General features: G+C 32.5%; 2 protein-coding genes across 5 annotated transcripts; one reads left to right on the top strand and one right to left on the bottom strand.

Annotated features, from left to right (window-relative positions):
* Window positions 1-9457: 9457 nt before the first annotated feature.
* LOC126883077 (uncharacterized) lies at window positions 9458-15183 on the bottom strand. 4 transcript variants are annotated; one of them, XM_050648303.1, is made up of 5 exons: window positions 13929-15183; window positions 13688-13860; window positions 11844-11915; window positions 11718-11784; window positions 11249-11477 (listed from the first exon to the last, which is right to left on the bottom strand). In XM_050648303.1, exons 1-5 carry the CDS (start codon window positions 14006-14008, stop codon window positions 11429-11431), a joined length of 441 nt encoding a protein of 146 aa, XP_050504260.1. In that variant the 5' UTR covers window positions 14009-15183; the 3' UTR covers window positions 11249-11428. The 4 variants fall into 4 exon arrangements, with proteins under 4 accessions (XP_050504263.1, XP_050504261.1, XP_050504260.1 ...); XM_050648302.1 differs by having other exon boundaries at window positions 11731-11784; XM_050648306.1 differs by lacking the exons at window positions 11249-11477; window positions 11718-11784 and adding an exon at window positions 9458-9621.
* A 4265-nt stretch (window positions 15184-19448) lies between these two features.
* LOC126883630 (facilitated trehalose transporter Tret1-like) lies at window positions 19449-20675 on the top strand. Its single transcript, XM_050649283.1, has one exon. The coding sequence runs from the start codon at window positions 19449-19451 to the stop codon at window positions 20673-20675; it is 1227 nt and encodes a 408-aa protein (XP_050505240.1).
* The last annotated feature ends 6630 nt before the right edge of the window (window positions 20676-27305 follow it).

Below are 27305 nucleotides of genomic sequence, written 5' to 3'. Positions count from 1 at the left end.
TCCGAAAGGCAAAAATGCCATACGATATTATATATTATGAAAGTCAGAAAATAAAAAAAATAAAAAATTAAAGCTACCTCTATAAGATCCTGAAGAAATTTTTGTCATTATTTCATTAATAAGATATTATTTTTAATTATCAAAAATGAGCGCTAAGCGTGTATTGAGGCGGCCGTCAATGTGAGTGCGAGTGAGATTCACCATTGGACGGCCGGAATGGTGCATCTCTTTAGCACTCACCATTGACGGCCGCCTAATACGCACTTAGCGCTCATTGTTAATAATTAAAGATAAAGCTTAGTAATAAAATATGTAGTGACAAAAATTTCTGCTGGATCTTGTAGAGGGGGCTATAAACTTTGATTTGGTCACTTTATGACTTTAATAATAATGGATTTTAACCGAGTTATTAAGCATTGAAAATGGCTATTTTCGCATTTTTCAAATTTTAAATCGCTTATAACTCGACAACAATCAATTTTAGAGAAAAATCACAAAATACTTTTTTTTGCTCAGAAGTGAAAAAATTATTTTTGTGAATTTGTCTAAAAAAATTGTTTAAACAATTTATCGATCAAGGTACTGCCTGGCACCCAGTAGATTTGTTATAAGAACCTCTTTTTGAGTAAGTTTGTGCAAAAAATTCGAATCGGAGTAATTTACCTAACGGGGGCGACGATGCAGCCTAGACTAATTTGAACATATTCAGTAACATTTAGTTTCTAGAATCGGCTGTGTGTATGAATCAGAATCAACTTTTACTAAATGGCATTGGGAAGAGTATACTTTAACTAGTTGGAGTCTACTTTTACTAGTAAATGTTGAATATAAATCTTCATTTTATATTTATAATCAACTTTTACTGAAACCAGCCGTTAGAGTCGACTCCAACTAGTTGGAGTCAACTCCAACTGGATAATCAACTTGAACTGTAACATATATAAGAAAAGATATTTCTTATTTTTATATATAATATATATATATATATATATATATATATATATATATATATATATATATATATATATATATATATATATATATATATATATATATATATATATATATATATTTACATCCTACTATTCTTAAGGACTCAATCCATACCGCAACCGTACAGCCTCTCCTATTTAGAGGTGTATATAATATTTTAATAATCGAATATATTGAATCTAGTGACAAAACATTCTTAATGCCCAAATTTCTATTTTGATAAGATGAAAATTAATATATACTTGTCTTTTTGGTTCCGTTATAATTATAAACTCATTACGATTTCTTACTTTTGCAGCCTCATGAGTATAATTTTAAACAGTATTGTGGTGTTGCGGCCTCATATACACAACATTATAGACTCAAACAGTGTTGTCAATTCGCTCACTGCGTATTTAGATAATTTGGGGTTTCCCCTTTGTGATTTCAACGAAGTTATTTCCTATTTCGCGATTGTTTAAGTAATGGGATACATGAAATCGGAACATATGGTTTTAAAATCGACAAAAGTATAATAATTTAATAGTCTGTATTTTTAAACAAACGCTTATAACTTTACTGGTAAAATATTTTAATGACTTCTAAAAATAATCTGAACACGATAATATGTATTGAAAGAAATATAATAATTTTGGTTGGGTCAATGTAATACTTTTTTAATATTTCACGTTGTTCTTTCGTTTAATTTCTCAACGATAATACATAAATATATAGAATCTAACTTTATATTAGATAATTAGGTAATAGAGAACATAATTAGATTCGTAGTTAATATACACCTAGAAAGCAAATTTCTTGAATTTTTATTAATTTATTTTTTATACAGGGTGTCCCAAAAAGATTTGTCATAAATTATACCACAGATTCTGGGGTCAAAAATAGGTTGATTGAACCTCACTTACCTATATAAATAAAGCACACAAAAAAAGTTACAGCCCTTTGAAGTTACAAAATGAAAATAAATTTTTTTTCATATATCGAAAACTCTTAGAGATTTTTCATTGAAAATGGACATGTGGCATTCTTATGGCAGCAGCATCTTAAATAAAAAAATATAGTAAAATTTGTGTACCCCATAAAAATTTTATGGGGGGTTTGTTCCCCTAAACCCCCCAAACTTTTGTGTACGTTCCAATTATTAGTGTGGCACCATTAGTTAAACGCACTGTTTTTAAAAAATTTTTGCCTCTTAAGACTTTTTTGATAATCCAGTGTTTATCGAGATATTTTGAATATTTATCGAATCCACCACATATTTGTATATGGCTAAGTACGATTATAGAGACCTGTTAATAATCTGAAAATTTGTTAATAACCTATTTATAATTTACATTTTTAGGTATATTTTAAAAAAGAAGCCACATCTCGATAAAAGGTGACATCAAAAAAAGACTAAGGGCAAAAAAGTTTTAAAAACACTGTGTTTAACTAATGGTACCACAATAATAGTTTAATTGGAACGTACACAAACATTTGGGGGGTTTAAAGGTACAAAACTCCCATAAAATATTTATGTAAATACATTAAAAAGAAGCCGCATCTCGATAAAAACTCGCTTATCGAAAAAATACTAAGAGGCAAAAAACGTTTTAAAAACGTTGTGTTTAACTAATAATGAATTAATTGGAACGTACACAGAAGTTTGGGGGGCCGTTTAAGGGATCAAAACCCCCATAAAATTTTTATGGGGTGGACAAATCTCACTATAATTTTGTTAAGATGACCCTGCCATAAGAATGAACATGTCCACTTTCAATAAAAAATCTTTAATAGTTTTCGATATATTGAAAAAAATCGATTTTCATTTTGTAACTTCAAAGGGCTGTAACTTTTTATGAGCACATTTGCACTAAGGTAAGTTAGGTTTAATCGAACTATTTTTGACTCCAGAATGTGTGGTATAATTTATGACCAATCTTTTCGGGACAACCTGTATATAGGTCAGTAAAATGAAATACGGCGATGAATTAACGTGAAATACGGCGATAAAATTTCACAAAAATTTGGATATAGGTTCCTCTTATAAGTACTCAACTTTACTTCTGAACTTGTGCCATTGGTTGCTTTTACTTGGGAGATGAAATATTGTAGGCGAAAAAACGTACGTTCAAAAAATGTACGGAAATGGATAAATTAGCAAATTTTAAGCAACTCTTGTGCTATAGAATTTTTGCTCTAAGTTAATACTTTTCAGTTATTTGTGAGTGAAAATGTTAATTTTTCAACGAAAAGAACCACGATTTTAGACGGTTTTTCGTAAATAACTCAACAACTAAATAATTTGTAAAAAAAAATAATATTAGCAAATATATAGCTTATAAAAAATAGAAAACGGTACATTCATGAAGTCTGTAGACTCAAATTACAAATCGAGTATTTCAACGTGGAATAACCAAAAAATGAAGCACTTTTTGGGAAAATATGCAGAAAACTCAAAACTTTTATTTACTTTTCTAAATTTTTCCTTTCTTATAACACTTTTTAATATAATTTTTAAAAAAAGCATTTTTTTTCAACATTTCGAAGTTTGTTTTTTTATTTTATCAGTAACCACTTTCTTTTCAAAAATAAGCACTTTGAACCGGTTGGTGAAACTTAAAGATCATACATGTTTCGACGAGTAGTAAAATCTAAGTATTCAAGCTTAAATAACGGGAAAACGATGCAATGTATAAAATATACCTGCTAAATATTTGTCAAAGTACTTCGCAATACCTATCAAATGAGCTTAAGAATAAGTTAATAGCGTCAAAATTAAGCAAGTTATTATGAAAATAAAAGAACCCCTTGGAATTAAAAAAAAATCCATTTCCACAAAAATTAAAATTTATAATAGTCCTTACAAGAACTTTTTTATATTAGCATAAGTAATGATTTCAATAATTTTGACCGGTTTAGAATGCATATTTTTGAAAAAAAGATATAATTTAAAAAAATCATAATTTTTCAAATTATTGTAATTTTCATATTCTTTTGATAATAACTCCAAAAATAATCAAAATACGTAAAAAATTATATAGAACCAAATTTTAGTTTTTTCTGTCAAATATTTTACTATTTCTATAGGGTAAAAAATAGCCGAGATAGAAACGTTTAAATCTTGAATTAACCTTTTATTTTTAAAAAAGTAAGAGGTATAAAAGATTAAGTTTTACGTGGTTTTCAAACGGTTTTTAGGTGAACATGATATCGTAAAAGTGGACGGAGGTATTAAAAAAAAACATAACATTTTTTGGAAACATTTTTAAAAGATAAATTTTGAAAAAATTTTGGAGCATAAATTTTAATGCCATCAACATGTTCGGGGCTCATTTGATAGATATTTTTAAGTACTTTGACAAATGTTTAATAAGTTTATGTTATAAAATGCATCATTTTTCCGTTATTTCAGCTTGAACACTTAGATTTTTTACTCGCCGAAAAAAATATACATTCAATTACCTATAACTCACTTTTAGTTAACACTAAAAGGTTTTTCTAGTAAGGAGTTTATTCCGTTTTTTATTAGCTTCAATATTGGTAATAATAACTTTTTTGTAAAATCTTATAGTTTTTGAGCTATTGATGAAAAATCGGTTAAAAACATGTATTTTTCTCAAGAAAAATTAAAATCTATGATCTTTAATAACTCAAAAAGTTTACATTTATTTTAATAACTTTATATAACAAATGTTGCTTAGAATTTGTTCCTCTATCGAATTATGGGGTTATTTTGAATAAAATAATTTTCACCCCCGAGAAGGGGTGACATCCACCCCAGGGTAAAAGCGCAAGTTGGCACCATATCACCTTTGTTCCTTGAGATATCCTCTAACTACTCACAAATTTTCATACAAATCGATGGAGGTTCAACGAAATCGGAGGTAATAACTCATATCCACCTTCAGTGACTCCACTAAAAGGGAACAACTTTATTTTGAGCGTCGCATCACTTGCTTAATTTTGGTGCTAAAAACTGTTATAAAAATCAAAAACAAAGCTTTTATTAAACACTTTAAAAAAAATTTGATGAGTTTTCCCTGAAAAGTCCTTAATTTTTTGGTTATTTAACGTTGACATGTTCAATTTGGAATTTGACGACTAAGAACCTACTTTTCATAACTCTGCTTCTACAGGGTTTACAGACTTAATTCATATTCTATTTTTTCATGTTTTTATAAGCTACATTTTTGCTAAGAATATTTTTTTGGATAAAATACTTACTTTTTGAGTTATTTGTGAAAAACCATCTATAAATTTGTGTTTTTTTTTTGTTGAAACATGGACAGTTTCACTCGCAAATAACTCAAAAAGTATTATCTTAAACGTGAAATGATCCAATAAAACAAAAGTTGCTTAGAATTAGTCAGTTTATCCATTTTTGAGAAGGGGTGGCTTTCACCCTTCAAGTAAAAGCAACCCTGGGCTCACGTCCAAAACTGAAGTAAAGGGGAAAAGGAACCTAAATCCATATTTTCAAGCAAATCCGTCATTTACCTAATAGGCAAAATGCCTGTTTTTCTTCGGCTGTGCCTCCTACTCAAATGAAATATTATCATCTCGTCTCTTTCGTGGTAGATATGTGCTTCTTTTTGAAATGCTATTTATCCCGTATTATTCTAACTATTCTGTCTTCTTACATTTTACTGGTAAGCCTATTCCATTCTCTTCTTCTTTTTTGCACTCATTCTTTGATGTTGTTTATTCTGCATATGTGTCTAATCTCATTACTCATTTATCTGTCCAATAGTGTTTTTGCGATTATTCTTCTTACTATTCAAAACAAGTAATTGGAATTCGTAAATTCTAGGTTTTCATCCAAAGTGACCGAAAGTAGAACCGGAAGTCGATATTTGAACTATTCGTGTAACTTTGCGTCCGTCGATTGATATACGATTTCACTAATTTTGAGTAATTTTTACTAAACTTTCGGTCATAACTGTTTAACCTGAAATGACTTCCAAACCTGAACTAAAAATTCATGCTCGACTTTTCAATAAGCTTCGATTGCTATGTCACAATGTACTATTTCTGCAACTACAATATGGCACTTTCCGGTTAGAATTATTTAATCGGAAATGATGTAAGAATCAAAAATATACATTTGTTTTCATCTTGCTAAGGCACGCCGAATAATATATCGCTTATACTATTTAGGTGACTTTAAAATGGTACTTCCGTTTGCAACTCTAAATCCGAAAGTCGGGCGTCAAATTTCTCATCTTTAATACCACCCTTGGGTTACAAGCTTTCATTCGATATCTCATTTGTCATTCTATCGGTATTAATAACGGAAGAGTTATATTCGCGGACAGACAGTCACGAAACCGGAAATATATATTTGTTCTCGTCTTACTAAGGCGCGTCGAATAATATATCGCTTGTACTATTCTGACGATGTTAAAGCAGTATTTTCGGTTTCATTTCTAAAACCAGAAATCCTTGGTCAAATTTCTACCCCCTTTAGTACCTTCCTTGGTTATAAACTTTCTTTTGACACCTCATTTGTCATTCTACCTAGTATAATGACGAAGTAGTTGTGTTTACGGACGGACAAACATGCATGAAACCGGACGTATATATTAGTTTTCGTCTTGCTGTCAACTAATATTTCGCTTGTACTATTTCAGCGATTGTAAAACAATATTTCCGGTTTCAACTGTAAAACTGGAAGTCGGAAATCAAATTTCTAATATACCTCTAATAAAATTTTTGGGTTAGAAATTCCCATTCGACACCTCATTTGTCACTCTATTTATTTTAATAACGGAGGAGTTATATTCGCCGACAGACAGACTGACGGACGGACAGGCATGAAACCGGAAGTATATATTAATTTGTTCTCATCTTGCTAAGGTGCGTCGAATAATATATCGCGTGGACTATTTCGGTGACTTTATAACAGTACTTCCGGTTGTAACTATAAAACCGGAAGTGCAAGGGCAAATTTACCACATTTAATACTATCCACACAGAGGCGATTAGGCCTTACATGGGCAGCATTTTGCAAAGTAAGCCATATTCTAAAAAGCTCAATTCCTAGGTGTATTAAGCGAAAGGTTTATAACCAATGTGTTTTGCCAGTACAAACTTATGAAGCAGAGACTTTAGCACTGACACAAAAATCAGCAAATAACATCACACAACGAGCCATGGAACGTGCAATGCTGAACGTGAGCCTTCGAGACCACATAACAAACCAACAAATCAGGCAAAGATCAGGAGTTCAAGACGTCATCGAAAACGATACGACGCTTAAGTGGAACTGGGCAGGGCACTTAGCTAGAACACAAGATGGACGGTGGACACAACGAATCATGGAATGGAGGCACAGAAACTATAAAAGAAGCCGAGGACGACCACCGACTAGATGGACCGACGACATAGCAGGAAACTGGCTACAAGAGGCCCAGTGTAGAGAATACTGTAAAGAACTGAGGGAGGCCTACGTCCAGCAGTGGACGCGATTGGCTGATTGATTGATTGATTAATACCATCCTTAGGTTATAAGCTTTCATTCAACATTGCATTTAGCCTCATTTATTATCCTTCTATCTGGTCTAATGACGGGAAGAAGTTGTGTTTATAGACAGACAGACAGACATGCATAAATTCAACGTTTTCACATTTTTTTAGAATGGGCGAAAACAATATTTATTTTTATTTATGTAACAGCGATAGTTATATTCTGAATTACAAACATATATACATACCTACCTTAATACATGTGTTAATGAAAATTTAAAGAATTGTGGAAAATTTCTGTGAAACAAAATATCCTCGCGTATGACTATTAATAAAATAAAATATACCTAATGCAATTCAATACATTTTCTAACACATAAAAATGAACAATACCAGTAAATCACCTGTAAGCAAGACGATTGTAAAATATGCGGGAGAGAATGATTCAATATTCGAGCAACAGTGTTGCCAGCTAAGTCGAGGTCATAATGTCGTATTATAGTTTAACACATGAAGGATATACACATTGAATATACACATAAAAACGACCTCCAACGGCAAATGGCTGAACTATAAGCGACGTTACGGACTCATTTTGTTTTAAGATTTACAGGAATTCTAAGACACCAACAAGATTTGTAACATTTTTGTTTGGTAGGTAGAGGTCTCTAGTTTCTCATTCAACAAAACTTTGGTAGAAAATGACAACCAGTTAAAAGAAATACATGAAAAAAATTACGGACTCCGTATATTGAGGCCGTAAATCGCTCGAGTCCGTTGTGTATGGTCAAAACCTTAATACCGAGTCCGCAATGTTAAGAGGATATATATATATATATATTTATATATATATTTATATATATATATATATATATATATATATATATATATATATATATATATATATATATGATATATATATATATATATATATATTTATATATATATATATATATATATATATATATATATATATATATATATTACTAAGTTCTCGGGAAGAACCGCGTTGAGAATTTAAAACTCGACGTTTCGGCACCCTTTTTGGAGCCACTATCAAGAGGGGTATGGTTCCGTTCGAGTTCGGGGTCTCAATCTGCCTACTCCCCTCACTCGTGACGTACCAGTAGTGTCTTGTTATCTAGGAGAACGGTCAAGCGGCACTGAGGTCTCAATCTGCCTACTCCTCAGTGTCGAGTGACGACCTGTCCTTCGCCTGTGTTACGCGCAAAAACTGTACGCGCGGAAGAGGCCTGAGTGGGATCGATTGGTGCGGAGAGTCGCTGAAGCAGCGGTCGCCATGTTGCCGGCAGTCTTTTAGCGTCATCACGTGTGTTTAGGCTGTCAGGGCGTTTTTCAATTTCGATGGCTTCACGGATAATTCTCGATTTTAAGGAACGGACAGGGGCGATGGTTTTTGCTTTCTCGAAATCTATTTTGTGATCTGTCTGAATATGATGTTGGGCTAGGGCTGAAGTAGTGTCGGAATGTTTTACAGATATGGAATGTTCGTGTATATATATATATATATATATATATATAGACGTACACACCGGCCATGTGAGTCCCATTTTGCCATATGCTGCGCACCGTCCGAGACCCGTTTTGACCATGCGAGACCCTTCAGCGGGACTCGCATGGTTTTATCGTGTATATCGGTTGCAGAAGGTCCAATTTATCAAAAAAACTGATCAACAAAAATTTTTTTTTGGACTCGGAAGTCTGTTTGCTATCGCAATATATATGGAATTTAGTTCATAGAAACGCACCATAGGCGGCGCACAGGTAGACTGTATGTAAGCTGTATGTCCATCCGAGACCCAGATTGATCAAACATAATATGCGAGACCCAAAACCCGGCAACATTGCTTTGTTATAATTTACTAAAGAAATAGTTTACAAGACCTGCAAAGACTCATGAATTTAGTTCATTTAATAAATTAGTTATATAATTTGAAAAGCATTTTTAATTTTAACAAAAACAGGTAATTGTCCTTTTAAAAATAAAATTATAATATTAGAGTTATTTACGAATAAATATTTTTTAAATCCTATTAGGTAATAAATATATTATTAAATTAAAACAATTGTATTACGAGTAGCAGAGTAATAGTTACCTAAAGAAATTACCATTTGAAGTGCTTTCGGTTTTTTCAGTAGTTGGCACCTCCTTTCTTTTTGTAACTAAAGAAATAAAATAATACATGCATTTTTTCGATATACTCTTATTAAAACTTCTTTACCTTTATTATTTTGCATTGGATGCGTCATTTCATCGGTAAATAACTTTCTTTTACCCTTCGACGAAACTTTTTCTGCAAATTAATAATAATTATTATTTATTTGTTACTTTTAAGTAGAAAACTGCTTTTAAGGGTTAGGAGCTACTCACCTTTTTTTATTTATTTATAACATTTATTATAATGATTTTTTAAGACTTCGTTTATAATAATCTTTTACCTACCATTTTTATTAGTAGTATGGTTTAGTTAGACCCAAACCCAGACATCCAAAGTGAAAGTTATTATGAGTAAAATAGTAAGGTGTAGTAGGGAGTACGGACTCTCTCTCAATATCAAAAAGACGAAGTTTATGAAAATTAGTAAAAACAACCATAATACTAACGAAATCTTGATAGTAGAGGGCCAGCAGATCGAAAGAGTAAAAAAGTACACTTACCTAGGAACACTTATAACAGAAAATAATGACTACACTGCAGAAATAAAAGTCAGAATCGAAAAAGCACGTTCTAATTTTATAAAAATGAAAAAGGTCCTATGTAGCAAAGATTTAACATTAGCTCTTAAAGTACGCCTAACAAAATGTTACGTCTACAGTGTTCTATACTATGGAGTGGAATCATGGACGTTAAATGTAGAGACAATGAGACGACTTAACGCCTTTGAAATGTGGACCTATAGAAAAATTATGAGGGTTTCCTGGGTAGATAGAGTTACAAACAATGAAGTACTGAGAAGAATAGGTAAAGAAAAGGAAGTTGAACTTACAATTAAAGAAAAGAAGCTACAGTATCTCGGACATGTGATGCGGGGCGAGAAGTATGGTATCCTACGACTCATAATGCAGGGAAAGATAGATGGCAGAAGAAGCATCGGAAGAAGACGAATTTCATGGTTGAAGAACCTGAGAGAGTGGTTTGGATGCAGCTCGAAACAACTATTTAGAGCTACTGCCTCAAAAATTAAAATAGCTATGATGATTGCCAACCTCCGTAGCGGAGATGGCACCTGAAGAAGAAGAAGAAGAAAGAAATTTCATTTGAACTTTATTTTAGCCAGGGCCGCGATTCCAAAAGAACGACTGTCCTCCGCCATATTTAAAGACGGCGTAAATCGTGTAGCCGAGAAACAGAATCGCGGGACTGATTATATTTTGTCAGCAGGCTACTTTTCACCAGATTATTGATTACGTATTGGTTGTATTCGGTGGGATTTTGTATTGGATTAAAGAAGGGCTCCCGCCATTCTTTAATACCGTTAAGTTGGAAAATAAACGTTTGTGCGATGAAAAAATTTAAAGTTGTATGTATTTTTTAATCCACATTATAAAAAGATAATAAAATACAAGTCCAAAAAAATGTTTTAGGGGTGGACAACCCTTATCATCTAGGGGGATAAGAATCGGTCGAACCGTTTTAGAGGAGTTTGGGAACGTACTTTATGACACAATAATTTTATATAATATAAGATACTATTTAATTAATCATAGTTTTGTTAAAAATCTGATTTGCTAGATTAAATGAATTTTTACCGAAAAATATATATCAAACAAAATCGAATTAAAACACAAATGTTTAGAAACACTTTATTTAATAAAAAGCTTCACAAAAACTACACTAAGAATTGTAAACAAACGTTTTAATTTTTACCCAATCAATTGATTTAAAGTTTTCTCCAGTTTTTTTTTTTTAAATTCCTGTACGTCTGCTTTTTTCGGAACCCTTTTTTCTTTTATGAATCTTGTAAAGTATTTAAGCATAGTTTGTTTGTCCTTTTCGGTCCATCGGTGCCTTGCAATCGCTAAAAAAAGTGAATACATAAAAAAATAATACATAAAAATTAATACAAAAAATATGCCCTAAATTAGTTATATAATTTGGAAAGCATTTTTAATTTTAACAAAAACAGGTAATTGTCCTTTTAAAAATAAAATTATAATATTAGAGTTATTTACGAATAAATATTTTTTAAATCCTATTAGGTAATAAATATATTATTAAATTAAAACAATTGTATTACGAGTAGCAGAGTAATAGTTACCTAAAGAAATTACCATTTGAAGTGCTTTCGGTTTTTTCAGTAGTTGGCACCTCCTTTCTTTTTGTAACTAAAGAAATAAAATAATACATGCATTTTTTCGATATACTCTTATTAAAACTTCTTTACCTTTATTATTTTGCATTGGATGCGTCATTTCATCGGTAAATAACTTTCTTTTACCCTTCGACGAAACTTTTTCTGCAAATTAATAATAATTATTATTTATTTGTTACTTTTAAGTAGAAAACTGCTTTTAAGGGTTAGGAGCTACTCACCTTTTTTTATTTATTTATAACATTTATTATAATGATTTTTTAAGACTTCGTTTATAATAATCTTTTACCTACCATTTTTATTAGTAGTATGGTTTAGTTAGACCCAAACCCAGACATCCAAAGTGAAAGTTATTCTCCAACACCAAATTGTTCTATATGGTCCACATAATGTTCAGAAAAAAGTCACACCATTTTGAGCGTCGGGTTTGGGGGGGGAGAGAGGGGAGAAATCTGCAAATTCGTAGTTTTTTATGTTTTTCGTCAATATTTCTAAAACTAAGCGGTTTAGCATGAACAACTCTCTACACAAAATTGTTCTACATTAAATTTGAAATAAAAAAGGCCCTATGCATAACCCTTCTAAAATGAACGGTTCCAAAGTTACAGAGGTAGTATAGTATTATTGGTCCAAAAAAAGGCCTAACTTAGACATCCAAAGTAAAAGTTTTCCTTCAACACCAAATTGTTCTATATGGTCCACATATTGTTCAGTAAAAAGTTACACCATTTTGAGCGTCCGGTTTGGGGGGGGGGGAGATGGGGGAGAATTCGATAAATTAGTAGTTTTTTTAAGTTTTTCGTCAATATTTCTAAAACTGTGCTTTAGCGTAAGGAATGTTTTATAGAAAAATATTCTACATAAAATTTAAAACAAAAAAGGTTCTATACATAATTGTTGTAAAATCAACGGTTCCTGAGTTACGGAGGGTGAAAAGTGGAGGTTTTCGATAGTTTTTATATTTACCGATTTCTCCCCCCTCCCCCCCAAACCCGACGCTCAAAATGGTGTGACTATTTTCTTAACATTATATGGACCATATAGAACAATTTGGTGTTGGAGGATAACTTTCACTTTGGGATGTCTGGGTTTTTGGTATAGTTGTATCATAAATATTGCCCAAAAAATATAAAAAGTATCGAAAACCTCGACTTTTCACCCTCCGTAACTCTGGAACCGTTGATTGTATAACAATTATGTATAGAACATTTTTTATTTTAAATTTCATGTAGAACATTTCTGTATATAGTATTGTTTACGCTAAAGCACAGTTTTAGAAATATTGACGAAAAACCCAAAAAAACTACTAATTTACCGGCTTCTCTCCCATCTCCCTCCCAAACCGGACGCTCAAAATGGTGTAACTTTTTACTGAACAATATGTGGACCATATAGAACATTTTGGTGTTAGAGGAAAACTTTTACTTTGGATGTTTGGGTTAGGCCTTTTTTGGACCAGTTATACTATACTACCTCCGTAACTTTGGAACCATTCATTTTAGAAAGATTATGCATAGAGCCTTTTTTATTTCAAATTTAATTTAGAACAATTTTGTATAGAAGGTTGTTCATGCTAAACCGCATAGTTTTTGAAATATTTTCGAAAAACTTAAAAAACTACGAATTTACCGATTTCTCCCCCCTCTCCCCCCCAAACTCGACGCTCAAAATGGTGTGACTTTTTTCTGGACATTGTGTGGACCATATAGAATAATTTGGTGTTGAAGGATAACTTTCACTTTGGATGTCTGGGTTATGTCATCTTTTGGATCAACTATACTATACTTGTTCAATCTTTTCGTCAATTACATCGCTAAAATTACTTTTAGGACTCCAAGAATGAGTAGGCTCTGTTAATTCTAAAAAATGGATTATTAAATTTTAGGCAATTACCAATGCAAGTACACTAATCCTACCTTTTTCATTTATTTCATTTACTTCTGTTTCTATGTTTTCAATTTCCAAGTAGTCATTTTCTTCTATATTGATATCGTCTAAGCTCTTTCCTTTGTAAATATTAACATCACCTTTATTTAAAGCGATCATTAGTTTGGCTATTTTTGCAGTCTGGTATAGATCTTGAGGAAGTCTAAAAAAATATTACAACTATTAATTATGCTAATATAATAATAAACCATTTTAACAAGATTGGCTTACCTATACCATTCTTCATGGGTTTTCTTTGTATGACCCATAAAAGTGGCTAATTGTTCCATGTCAGTATTATTAATGTCCATAATCTGTAAAATTGTTGCAGTCTGTTTTCGAAATTTGGTAGAAGTTAGAGAGTTGGGATCCTTTGCCCCACAGTTTTTTGCAAATTGTTTAATTACACTTATTCCATGAAACCAACCTTTCGACGAATTGGGATTTGCAAATATGTATTTATTATCTTCTGGAATTTATTTTATTTTTTCCCTTATTTTAATCATCAGCTCAATTTTCTCGTTTAAAAAAGGAGAAATTAAAATAGCTACAGGTTTGCTACCTTTTCCACCTGTAATAATTCTTCTAAAGTTTCTACACAATAGTTTTTCTGAAACAGTTAAACTTTCAGCAATTTCTTTTTGAACACTGGGGTCCGCAAATGATCTTTTGTAAGTAGAAATTTCAAGGTATTGAATCTCACCGATGCGTTTTCTATTTAGTATTAAAAGAAGGGCCATTATTCCTTTTGCTAAGGTTTTATATAAAGGAAGTAAATTATTTTTGTCATTTTATTTCCCCTCCTTTTCTAAAAGTTTGTTTAATTTTTTGGCACTGCCTTTAACCTGATTTTTGACAAAATTATTAAACTTAATTACGTCACTTGTCACCGGCAGTATTTGGAGTTTTTCCCATTGCCGTTCTTTCATTGTTTTAAGGGCCAATGAAGAAATTTCATTGGCCCAACTGGTCTCTAATAATGTTTTAAATCTCGAATGCTTTTTTTCCTCATTAGGGTTTTTAAAGGTAAAGAGTGGGGATTTTTTTAAAATCGTTCGATTAATTATATCGCATACTTGTTTTAAAGTGGTACCCATATGAAGTGCTAATGAAGAAGATTTAAAGCTTTTATCGGAATTGCTAAATCCCGAAATTACTTTTGTGGCTGTAACTAAATCGTCAAATAATTCTGGTTTCATAGCATCAATTTTTTTCGATCTATTTTCCATAGGTACCTAATATTTATCCTTGTGCCTAAAATCACTATTTTACGTCCGCCCTTACTATTCACAAGAATTAAAATAACAACCGCTGAAACAAAACTGTTAAATTCGAGGTGAAATATAAAAACCGGGGAAGTACCTAAAAGATTCGGCAAACAATACGAGACCCAGCGTTGTGGCAACATCGCTGGGTCTCATATTGTTTGCTGAGTGTGCCATGTATAACTGGCGGGACTCGCATGTCCTTTTGACTTGTAAGTGGGACTCGTACGGTATGTTCGGTATAGATTTTTTAAACTAAAAGATTTTTCTTACCCCTCTCTGGGGCCCGTAAAAGTTCATATTATATTATTTATTTTTCTATAATAAAAATCTAATTATACACTTTGGTTATGGTGGGTCTCGGGTGGTCTGCTGGATATATCGGGACTCGCATGGTGCGTTGCTCGCGTATATATATATATATATATATATATATATATATATATATATATATATATATATATATATATGAAAGGAAACGGCGATTGCATTTTATTTCACTTCGACCACCACCGATATTCTACACGACGTGTTTCGAGCTCATGTCAAGCTCTCGTCAGGAACATCTAGGTGGATGGTCCAGGTGTAAGAAAATGCATTTGGCCTTTCTGGTAATAATAAAATAACCAGACTTCAGTACACTTGGTACGACATCTATATGAATTAAACGAAAAGATTTCTCTGGTATACAGAAGAAATCTTTTCCGTAGCGGACGCGAAAATATAAATTTCAAAGTCTCCATAAAAGACGATGAACGACAAAAGACACCTCTTTGTGTCACAGGTTTGCCTACAAAGCCACGTTATTCGCTACACATTCGTCAATAACGGAGAAACCGTGATATGAAAGGAAACGGCGATTGCATTTTATTTCACTTCGACCACCACCGATATTCTACACGACGTGTTTCGAGCTCATGTCAAGCTCTCGTCAGGAACATCTAGGTGGATGGTCGAGGTGTAAGAAAATGCATTTGGCCTTTCTGGTAATAATAAAATAATCAGACTTCAGTACACTTGGTACGACATCTATATGAATTAAACGAAAAGATTTCTCTGGTATACAGAAGAAATCTTTTCCGTAGCGGACGCGAAAATGTAAATTTCAAAGTCTCCATAAAAGACGATGAACGACAAAAGACACCTCTTTGTGTCACAGATTCGCCTACAAAGCCACGTTATTCGCTACACATTCGTCAATAACGGAGAAACCGTAATATGAAAGGAAACGGCGATTGCATTTTATTTCACTTCGACCACCACCGATATTCTACACGACGTGTTTCGAGCTCATGTCAAGCCCTCGTCCCACCTAGAACATCCACCTAGATGTTCTTGACGAGAGCTTGACATGAGCTCGAAACACGTCGTGTAGAATATCGGTGGTGGTCGAAGTGAAATAAAATGCAATCGCCGTTTCCTTTCATATCACGGTTTCTCCGTTATTGACGAATGTGTAGCGAATAACGTGGCTTTGTAGGCAAATCTGTGACACAAAGAGGTGTCTTTTGTCGTTCATCGTCTTTTATGGAGACTTTGAAATTTACATTTTCGCGTCCGCTACGGAAAAGATTTCTTCTGTATACCAGAGAAATCTTTTCGTTTAATTCATATATATATATATATATATATATATATATATATATATATATATATATATATATATATATATATATATATATTACTAAATTGCTAATATAATTGGGTGTGCAGTTGAATAAGGAAAAAGAAGACCATTAACGTGTTCTCATTTAAACATATACTGTATGTATATATATATATATATATATATATATATATATATATATATATATATATAAAAATAAATAAGCAAAATCATTGGCTAATACTCGTAAAGTGAATGTGAATTTAGTTGGAAATATATAAAATGATGAAAGGTCATCATTCCATACATTTCTGTGCAAATATATACACCGGTGTTTCGGCCTATTTGGGCTTCGTCAGTATAGTGTAGCAAGTTAAAAAAGTTGTTTGTTAACTTGTAAAAGGATTACTACAGGAGCAAGGTTACCAATTTTGGTCAGGTTGTTAGAAGACCCGCAGTCGCAAGGCTACAACTAACATTGCCAAGGAGGTAAAGCTACCTGAGGAAATGAAAAGCCATAACATTATTAAATAAAATGATGTTGGATAATCGAGTACAAATATAAAAATAAATAAGCAAATTTATTTACCTCCTTGGCAATGTTAGTTGTAGCCTTGCGACTGCGGGTCTTCTAACAACCTGACCAAAATTGGTAACCTTGCTCCTGTAGTAATCCTTTTACAAGTTAACAAACAACTTTTTTAACTTGCTACACTATACTGACGAAGCCCAAATAGGCCGAAACACCGGTGTATATAGTTGCACAGAAATGTATGGAATGATGACCTTTCATCATTTTATATATTTCCAACTAAATTCACATTCACTTTACGAGTATTAGCCAATGATTTTGCTTATTTATTTTTATATTTGTACTCGATTATCCAACATCATTTTATATATATATATATATATATATATATATATATATATATATATATATATATATATATATATATACAGTGTGTCCGCGTAACTTGGAACCTTATGGGAAACTTTTTTAATATCAATTTTATGAAAAAAAGTTTTTCTTCATACTTCATAAAAGTACTCTGCATAATCTAAATGCAATCATCAGGTATCAAATTTTATCAATAATATACGAGGTATGTCCAAAAATATGAATTTCGCTCAAGAGTAAGCCTTTATATTTCACAATATCGAAAATTGTTATTAAGAAAAGTTGTTTGTAATTAAAAATTATGTTATAATATGCATTTACCCTCTTCTAATTAAAAAAAAACTTTTGAAAATTTTTCTCAAATTACGGATACCGAACATCATTTTTATTTAAGATAACTCCGTTATTTTGCGAAAAAAAGTTATTCTTTATAAAAATGTCTAAATAGTCAAAAAACTAAGATGCAATCATAAGATATCAAGTTTTTTCAATTCTATACGAGGTATATGTCAAAAATATGAATTTCGCTCAAAAGTAAAATAACTTTATAGTTCACAATATTTCAACTAGAAGGATGCCATTGCATAGTGAAACATAGTTTTTAATTCTGAACAACTTTTTATAACAAATTTCAATATTGTGAAAAATAAAGGTAGGTACTTTACTCTTCAGCGAAATTCATATTTTTTGACATACCTCGTATAAAATTGACAAAATTTAATATCTTATAATTTTATCTTGGTTATTAAACTATGCAAAACGTTTTATAAAAAATAACTTTTTTTCGTAAAATTAATAATAACGGAGCTATCATAAATAAAAATGATGTTCGGTGTCCGTGATTTGAGGAAAATTTTCAAAAAAAAATTTTTCAGTTAGAAGCGTGTAAATGCAGATTATAACATAATGTTTAATTACAAACAACTTTTCTCAATGACAATTTTCGATATTGTGAAATATAAAGGCACTTTACTCTTGAGCGAAATTCATATTTTTTGACATACCTCGTATACCGTTGATAAAATTTGATATCTGATGATTGCGTCTTAGGTTTTAGACTATTTTAATCCGGTCTGCGCGGGGTATCCCCATGTTTCGTTCGCTAATGAACTCGTCCAGGGATACCTCGGGTCGAAGAGGGGGTGGTTTTAGTTGGTAGGTGACCTGGCAGGGATGTGCGAAGGGGGCCCTCTGTCACTTAGTTTGACACCGTGCCGTCGGCGTATGTCTCTGGTTTGGTTGAATCCAACAGTACTAGGGACACCTTCCCTAGTCGATTTACGAATCTTTCCACCTCATTCCAAAAAAAAAGGTTTTAGACTATGCAGAGCATTTTATAAAGAATAACTTTTTTTTCGTAAAATTGACATTAAAAAAAGTTACCCATATGGTTCCAAGTTACGCAGACACACTGTATATATTACATAATCGTGATGAACTTGTTCCATTTCATCTTGTTCGATCCTCATATGTATTTGTAATGATTTTGGTCTTGCTGTAATTCATATTAAGACCGCGATTCTTCTTTTTTATCGGTTATCAATATGATGCCATCAGCGTATTTTAGGTGGATTCAAGCTTTGTCCACAAATTTTTATACCTTTTTCTTCCCGTTTAAATCTTTCTCTAAACGCAATATTTGGGAAAATCGGTTTATATTAACAGTGTTAACGGACTAGAAATTATTTTTTCTTTTTTTTTTTATATGTGCGATACGCAATATTTGGGAAAATCGGTTTATATTAACAGTGTTAACGGACTAGAAATTATTTTTTCTTTTTTTTTTATATGTGCGATTCTCTTCAGAATGCTTGAAATAGTCTTTGTAAACATTTTTTAATATCTCATTAAAAAATTATTTTTTAGCAAACCTTCTATTAATCAACGTGGGAAGCGGTGTGGCATGGGTAGCACCAGTATTGCCCAAACTGTTATCAAATGACACAAACATTAACCCCTTTGGAAAACCCATAAGTACTATGGAAGTATCAATAATAGCATCATGTCCCTTCATCGGTACTGCAGTTGGCTTTATCATCATGGCTAAGATATCAAATTGGATAGGACGTAAAAGGACTATGCGGTACTCCGCTTTGTGTCTAGTTGTTATGTTAGTCATACTAGCATTTGCTAGATCTGTGTATGTTTACATTTTACCGTTAATAGTTCTAGGAGCTAACTTAAGTGGGGTATTCATTAGTGTTTCCGCATATAATATTGAAATTTCAGATATTTCGAATAGGTCCAAAATCGGATCTATTTTGGGTACGCCAATACCGATTGGAATGTTTCTTGCATTTGTTTTAGGTGCTTATACTAGTGTAAAACTTTATACTCTATTAACTGCTATATCAGCACTAATCCATTTGATTCTAGAACCTTTAATTATAGTCGAGTCTCCAGTTTACCTAGCTTTCAAAGGAAAAGACACTGAAGCACTTAGTGCACTAAAACTGTTAAGATCTTCCAAAACAGAAGAAGATATTATATTAGAGTATGCTCAGATGAAAAAATCTGCAGAAGATATTCAAAATACAAAATATCAACCAAGTTTATTAGATCTTTTCAAAACCAAAGCATCTAGAAAAGCATTCTATTTATCTTTAGTACTCTGTATTGGTCAACAGACAAGTGGTATTACCACATTACTAACGTTTTCTGGTCTAATATTTAATTATGCAAATGCTACCTTATCTACTGATACAATAGGTATTATTATGGGAAGCACACAATTGGTGGTGTATTTTGTTACAGGTTTCCTGTACAATAAGTTTGGAGCTAAAAAGTTAATGTTGATTTCTACCTCGTTATGCAGTTTTTGCATGTTTTGTAGTACTGTAGTTTTTTATTTGATAAGCATACAATCTTCTTTCACTAAGAATTTAGGTTGGTTACCTATTTTATTCGCTGTCTTATTTTTAGCGGGGTACGGTATAGGCTACGGATTTGTTCCGATATCTCTATGCAATGAACTTTTCACCAGTGATCTCAGATCTCTTGGTTTTGCAGCAAGTATGGTAGCGGAAAGTGTATTTACTTTTATAATACGATTTACTTATCCTATTTTATCCAAAAATTTTGGTGAATATTTTGTAATGTTTGTATATTTCGCAGCAGGCCTATTTAACTTTTTCGTATTTTTGTTCTTCTTGCCGAACACAAAAGACAAATCTTTTCAAGAGATACAAGTTGAACTAAGTAGGTAGATAATTTATTGAAAACATTTAAAATTAAGCAGTCATACCAAATAATTAATTTTAATCCCACCTGTCTCCCCTATCATCATTTTGAGATGCTCCCCTTCTTCTCCTTCACGTGCCATATCAGAATTATCCGACGTTGGCGATCACCATTGCGAAGGCTTCTCGATCTTCTGCAATATGGAATAATTGTCCTGCATTTGATATCTGAGTATATTCATGAATGTTTTTCAATCAAGAAATTGTTTTCTTCCTACACCTCTACGGCCTTCTATTTTACCTTTAAGGATCAGTTGTAATATTTTATATCGACTTCCCCTCACTAACCAAGTAGCAATTTGTCGACGCGACAACGTTGTCTACCGCGTGGCAACGTTTTCTTACAACGTTGTTATTGCCTAGAAGACGACCCTATTCTGCTCTGATTTGGTGGACGATTTTTGAGTTGTCTTGACGTTGCCTAGGCAACCTCCTGTAAGCAACATCGTTTCGTAAGCGTTGCATAAGACAACTGAAGCGACTATAAAAAGCATCTGCGCGTGCAATGGTTGCTCAAGGAGTCAGACTAATTATGTTTTTTTACCTATATTTTTAACACCTGTATGGTGAATGCGAAAACCAAAAAGTAAACTGTTTTGACATCGTATTGGGTATTTAAATTTATATAAATACATAAAGGACTTATTACCTGATGTGAAATTTATAAACGCATCACAGATTACCGTCAATTATGGATATTTCACATTTAAAAAACACACGCCCTCATTTTTTTATGACATTTTTGACAAAAATATGCAAATTTAAAAAATCTAATTTTAATATAAATGTCAAAATTTATGTTAAAGATGTTCTGTATAAATTTAATGTATTGATGGTGCTTTTAAAGATATCAGAAAATGCCTGCATTTTTTATATTCTGTGTTTTCATTTTCTTTACATCCCAAAAATCTCAAGGAAAACCAAAATGGTGCATTAAACAATATTACCAATATTACTTAAAAAATACCTTATAACCAACCTTAAGTGGATGATCGACCTGCGAGCCATAATACCGCGGTTTTAAAGAACGACGGTTTTACTCGCGGCTCGTTGGTGCTGATCGACTAGCGAGCAAAACAGTCGTGTTAACCGTTCACAGCCAACATGTCGTAACCTTGTTACTTTCTTTCCTGTAGGAAGCTCGCAATGATTGAATTTTTTCTTGATATCGGCTCTAGTTGTGTTTTGGGTTAATGTTTTTTATGATATTTAAGGGTTTAACATATTGATGGTGAAAGTTCCCAACCTCCCATGTCCATTTTTGGCTATTTTGTTTTGTTACCCTAAATTAAAGAGACATATATGTATTTTTACTGTTTACAAGCTCTTATGTCGTTATTTCATATGGCTATCTACAAACCAATTAATGAAATAACGACAAAGGAGCTTGTAAACGGTAAAAATACATATTTCTTTAATTTAGGGTAACAAAATAAAATATCCAAAAATTGACATAGGAGGTTGAGAACTTTCACCATCTATATGCGGTAAGTCGAATTGCTTTGTTTTTGTACTTTGGCGATTTACATTTCCATAAACAAGAACAGTCTCGTAAACAATCTATAAATTCCAATAAAAAGTCGTGGCTGAGAGTTCGCATATCCATGATTAAACTGGTCTTTTCACTTCAACGGTCGCTGAAAACTGCCGGTTTGGCTCGCCAGCCGTGATACACGTGCGGTTTTGAACCACGAGCCGAGTAAAAAATAAAACAAACTGACGAGCCACAAGCCAGGCTCGTCGGTATATCAAACCGCGGTATTGCAATGATACACTGGCGAGCTTTACCGACGAGCCACAAAACTGTGGTTTTACTCGCCTGTCGATCAGGGCTTTTAGACGGACAAGACAACTTAAAAGTCCAATCGCCAACCAAACCCGACCGCGCCGACTATCAAAACCATTTTAGAACGCACCCTCTTATTGGCCGACAGAGGTCATGTGACCAGTGCAAAAGTGTATCATTCTCATTAACAGCGTTGCCACATTTAGTAGATTTCTACTTTTTTGGTAGATTTTTGATATTTTTTAAAAAATTATATAGTTTATTTTTTAACCAGGAGGAGTAAACTTAAAAGGCAGATTCACGCCTAAGAAAGTCACTAGAATAACAACCAAATACATCTTCTTTTTTGGTTGATCATGTCGGCCCTCAACGGTAATCCATAAATATTATATTATATTAATACGTCGCTAAAGAGTTCTAAAAACGACTGCTTTTTATATAAAAGCAGACTAACAATCATTAAAGGAATAACACAGTTAACACAAAAAATCGCCGGTATAACTTAACTAACCTATGAAATTCCACTAGTGTCAAAATTTGATAAATGTCATTACTGTCAAAATTTTATAAGAGTGGAGTAAACTTGCCTGCAGTTGGACCAATTACAAACAAGCATTACAGCGCGGTAAATTTGAATCACTCCTCTTGGTTAAAAACAAACCATTAGTAGGCAATATTTTTTAGTAGATTTTTGGTATATTTTAACAGAATTTAATCCATTTTTTTCGAATCATAAGGAAACTGTAATAAGTATTTTTGAAAAATTTTAACGCAGAATGAAAGACTGCATTATTTAGAAAAACCGAAACGTTTCTTTTGAACGAGATATTTGGAATTAAAAGTCACACTAAATTTTTTCTGTTTTTCCCCCTGTAACTTATTAAAATAAACATTATAGAAGTTTTCAGGGACTTTCGGTCCTCGGTAATAACGTAATCTTTCTTTGTGCGTTTAAATTTTTCAAAAATATTAGTTTTCTAAGGATTCGCAAAAAATGAAAACATTTAAAATACATTGAACATTTTAACAGACGATTTGCGCCTATCCCCTTAAGTTAGCTGTTGTTTTTATTACAAAAAATCCCAAATATATCCCAAAAATCCTTAAGTATATTTTAGTTTTTGATTTAGTAGATTTTAGCTAAAAAATGGTAATTACCAGTTGGTGGTTTGGAATAATTAGGTTTCCAATTTTGTGGAATTCCTCTTGGGACCTTTAGGACGGATGTGCATATCACTGATGTATACTGTATATTTACATGGCCTAAAAAGAATCTACTGATTTTGTGAAAACAAAACTACTGAAAGAGTAAAAACTGACCTGGCAACCCTGTCTACGAAAGCTGATACAAAGATTAAGGTTATCAAATCTCAAATCTACTGATAAAACCATGGAATGGAAACCAGCTATTAAAAAAACAAATAAACAGGTTGTTAAATAAATCGAAAATTTCCATCAAAATAAAATATATAATAATAAGAAAAAAATAAGGTTATAAAGTAAATTCTTTTTCTCCTCTGGAAATTGCCGCAAACGTATCACACCTTTAGAACAACACAGGGTCGTGACGTGACAGACAACTCTACTCAAACTCAACTACAGAGTCGGCCAGGGCGTAAATTAGTTTAGCATTATAACATTTTTAAGTCGTTGCGATTGTTGAAAAAACTGAACTGTGATATGTAGTTGTCACAATGGTAATAAATTAGTTGCCCGTATAACTAAAGGTTGTAACATCGTAATGTCAGTTGGGGTAGGGGACGTTGGCCGAAACACCCCACCCACTCTTCTATGCCGAAACAACTGAAAATGCTCTCGGGCAACGTTATATACAGTGCATTTGTTTGTACTGACAACCAATGCGTCGAAAAATTGCTACAATGTCCCAGATAAGACATTTCCGGTGTTTAACAGTCTTTATAGCAGTTCTCTATCTTTGTTGACCCTCCTTATAGTACTTCTTCATTAGTTTTTTTTGCAGTCCAAGGTATCTCTTCAGCATCCGTCTATGAATCCACTAAGTACACCATACAAAAGTACAGACTTACATTCTTTGTTTTAGTTCTAAACTGAGATGATTATTGCAAAGAAATGACTTCATTTTCATAAAAGTAGTTTTAGTCATTTCTATTCTACGTTTTATTTCTATGTCTGGATTTAGTTGGTCCGTTTTATCACAGTCTCACATAAATATGTATGTCATTTTGTGAAATTTCTTTCAGTTTTGAGTTTATTTTAATGTCCATTTCCTCTCCTACCTCGTGAATACGATCAAGCAGAATTTGGAGACCTTCATCAATAGGTACCAGGATGTGATTTAATTTATGACCTACCTTTATGTCACACCCTGTATAAATCTCTATATCTTTTCTCTTTTGCTACTGGGATTATTACATTCTTGTCTTCCGTTGGCAGCTTTCAATCATTCTTCCCCAGTTTCTTGCATCTATCGAGTCACCTTGACGTTGGCGATTAACATAACTGTCTCTGTCTCGAGCTATTCTAAATAGTTGCTCTGCTTTTTTTATTCCTGTCCACTCCCTGATATTCTTCACCCAATAGGCCTGTTTTCTACCAATTCCTCTGCGTTCTTCGATTTTACCCATCATGAGAAGTTAAAGAATTTTATATCTGTCTCCCCTTACTACGTGTCCAAAATAGGCCATCTTTCTACATTTGATGGTATCAAGCAGCTCGTGAGCAGCATTTCTCTCTTAAGGACTGCCACATTTGTCTGCATAGCCGTCCATGGTTTTTTTAGCGTCCAATTTTGAAATAATCATAGTATATTATAGCATCAATGTTTTGAACTTTACGCGATCCCTCTTCAGGTGACAAGCATAACTTTGATTTTTTTTAAACGGGAAAGTACATAGTGTAACACCTCATTTAAAAGCTTTTGAAATAATAAATAAATATTTATTATTACTAAACTTACGAAAAACTAATAAATATTTTTGAAAATTTTAAACGCAAAATGAAATATTACATTATTCTCGATGGTCGAAAGTCCCTGAGAACTCCTATATTGTTTATTTTATTAAGTCACAGGGGTGCAAAAAAGAGAAAATTTAGTCTGATTTTTAATTTCAAATATATCATTCAAAAGAAACTTTTTGTTTATTCGTAGGAAACGTCAGAACTCGGTAATAACGTAATCTATCATTCTGCGTTTAAATTTTTCAAAAATACTTATTAGTTTTCTTAGGATTCGAAAAAAATTAATGAGTTTAAAAAGAGTTCGACCAAAATTTTGCGCTTACGCTCTCAAAAAGGATTAAAGTATTATACATTTTTGTAATCAGTATTTCAAAAGCTTTTAAATGAGGTGTCACATGATGTACTTTCCCATTTAAAAAAATCAAAGTTATGCTGGTCACCTGAAGAGGGATCGCGTAAAGTTCGAAATATTGATGCTATAATATACTTTGATTATATTAAAAATCGACCTGTCCGAGCGTTTTGCTTACGTACAAAAAATAAATAAGTTAATAAGGGGGGGATAACACTTATTCCAGCGCACTGTATATTCTTGTATTGTCAACTTTTAAAAATACAGCTAAAAAAGTAATAAAACTTTTATTAATTAAATTATAACTGAACTTTTATTAAACCGAAATTTACAATATTTATATAAAATGAACCTATGACGACCTTTCTGTGATCTTGCATTGGCAACTTTAAAAAAATACAACTAAAAAAGTAAAAAAACATTTAATAACTAAATAAAAACTGAACTTTTATTAAACAGTCTGTGATTGAACTGAAACTGCTGATGAGCTGGGCACTGGACTTCAATATTGCTGATGTACGGGCTTATTGTACAATAATATGTACATCCCCTGCGGAAGTTGTGTGAGGAAAGAACACAACTCTGTGGACTGCTTCTGAGGATCTTGACTTTGATCAGTGGTGTTTTCTGCTGTGTTGGGATTCTACTCATCTTTTCATATTTCGTAATTTGAGAACGCCAAAAAAAAATTGCTGCTAGGATATATTGGTCGTGGACAAAACTCTGTGAACTGCTCCTGAGGACTCTCGACTTTGGTCAGTGGTGGGCTTCTGCTCATCTTTTCATTTTCATATTTCGTAATTTGAGAACGCCAAAAACTAAAAGGATTGCGGCCAGGATATACATTGGTGGTGCTCACTTACAGCCTTGGTCCGTTTTTGTTGGGAGGATGGACGGAATCTTTATTTTCTTGTGCTAACTTATGTATAGTTCGTCGAATTTTAGATGTTTGACTATTGGGGGTTCCGTTGAAAAAATAGTATTATCTTTTCGTAACGTTTATTGTTCTTCTTTAATTAGTATATTATATTTCATTATTAGTTTGTAGTTCACATCTTGGTGGTAACTCAAATAATTTTCTAGTACTTCTATCTCAATGGCGGTTTAATAGCTACATGCTTTCATAGCTTTTAACAATGTAGTGTGCATCTGATACCTTTTGGATGATCATTGTAGTGATAGTAATAAGAACTTTGACATTGAACAACTTCGTTGATTCATTGGAGAATTCGTATGATACATGATAATGGTCTGATCGTTGTCTTGCGGCAATTTTTCAGAGCAGAATGTTTTGCATTTGCTTCTTTTACATGGTAGATCCATATAAAGAAAAAGAGGAAAAGGTTGTATACTAGACATGGGCCAGGTGGAATGATTGTGATTATTAGTTGGGAGTGAGTATAAATGGAAATATGTGAACAACTTGGAATGAAACATAGGAAAATTAAAATAAAAACAAGGATGTGATTCATGTAATTCAATTTCTCCAATTTCAAAATATGTGGTTATAGGCTCTTCT

The sequence above is a fragment of the Diabrotica virgifera genome, chromosome 4 (assembly GCF_917563875.1).
Source record: "Diabrotica virgifera virgifera chromosome 4, PGI_DIABVI_V3a".
NCBI lineage: Eukaryota > Metazoa > Arthropoda > Insecta > Coleoptera > Chrysomelidae > Diabrotica > Diabrotica virgifera.
The sequence above is the reverse complement of the archived record's forward strand: the minus strand, read 5'-3'. Positions and strand labels throughout refer to the sequence as shown.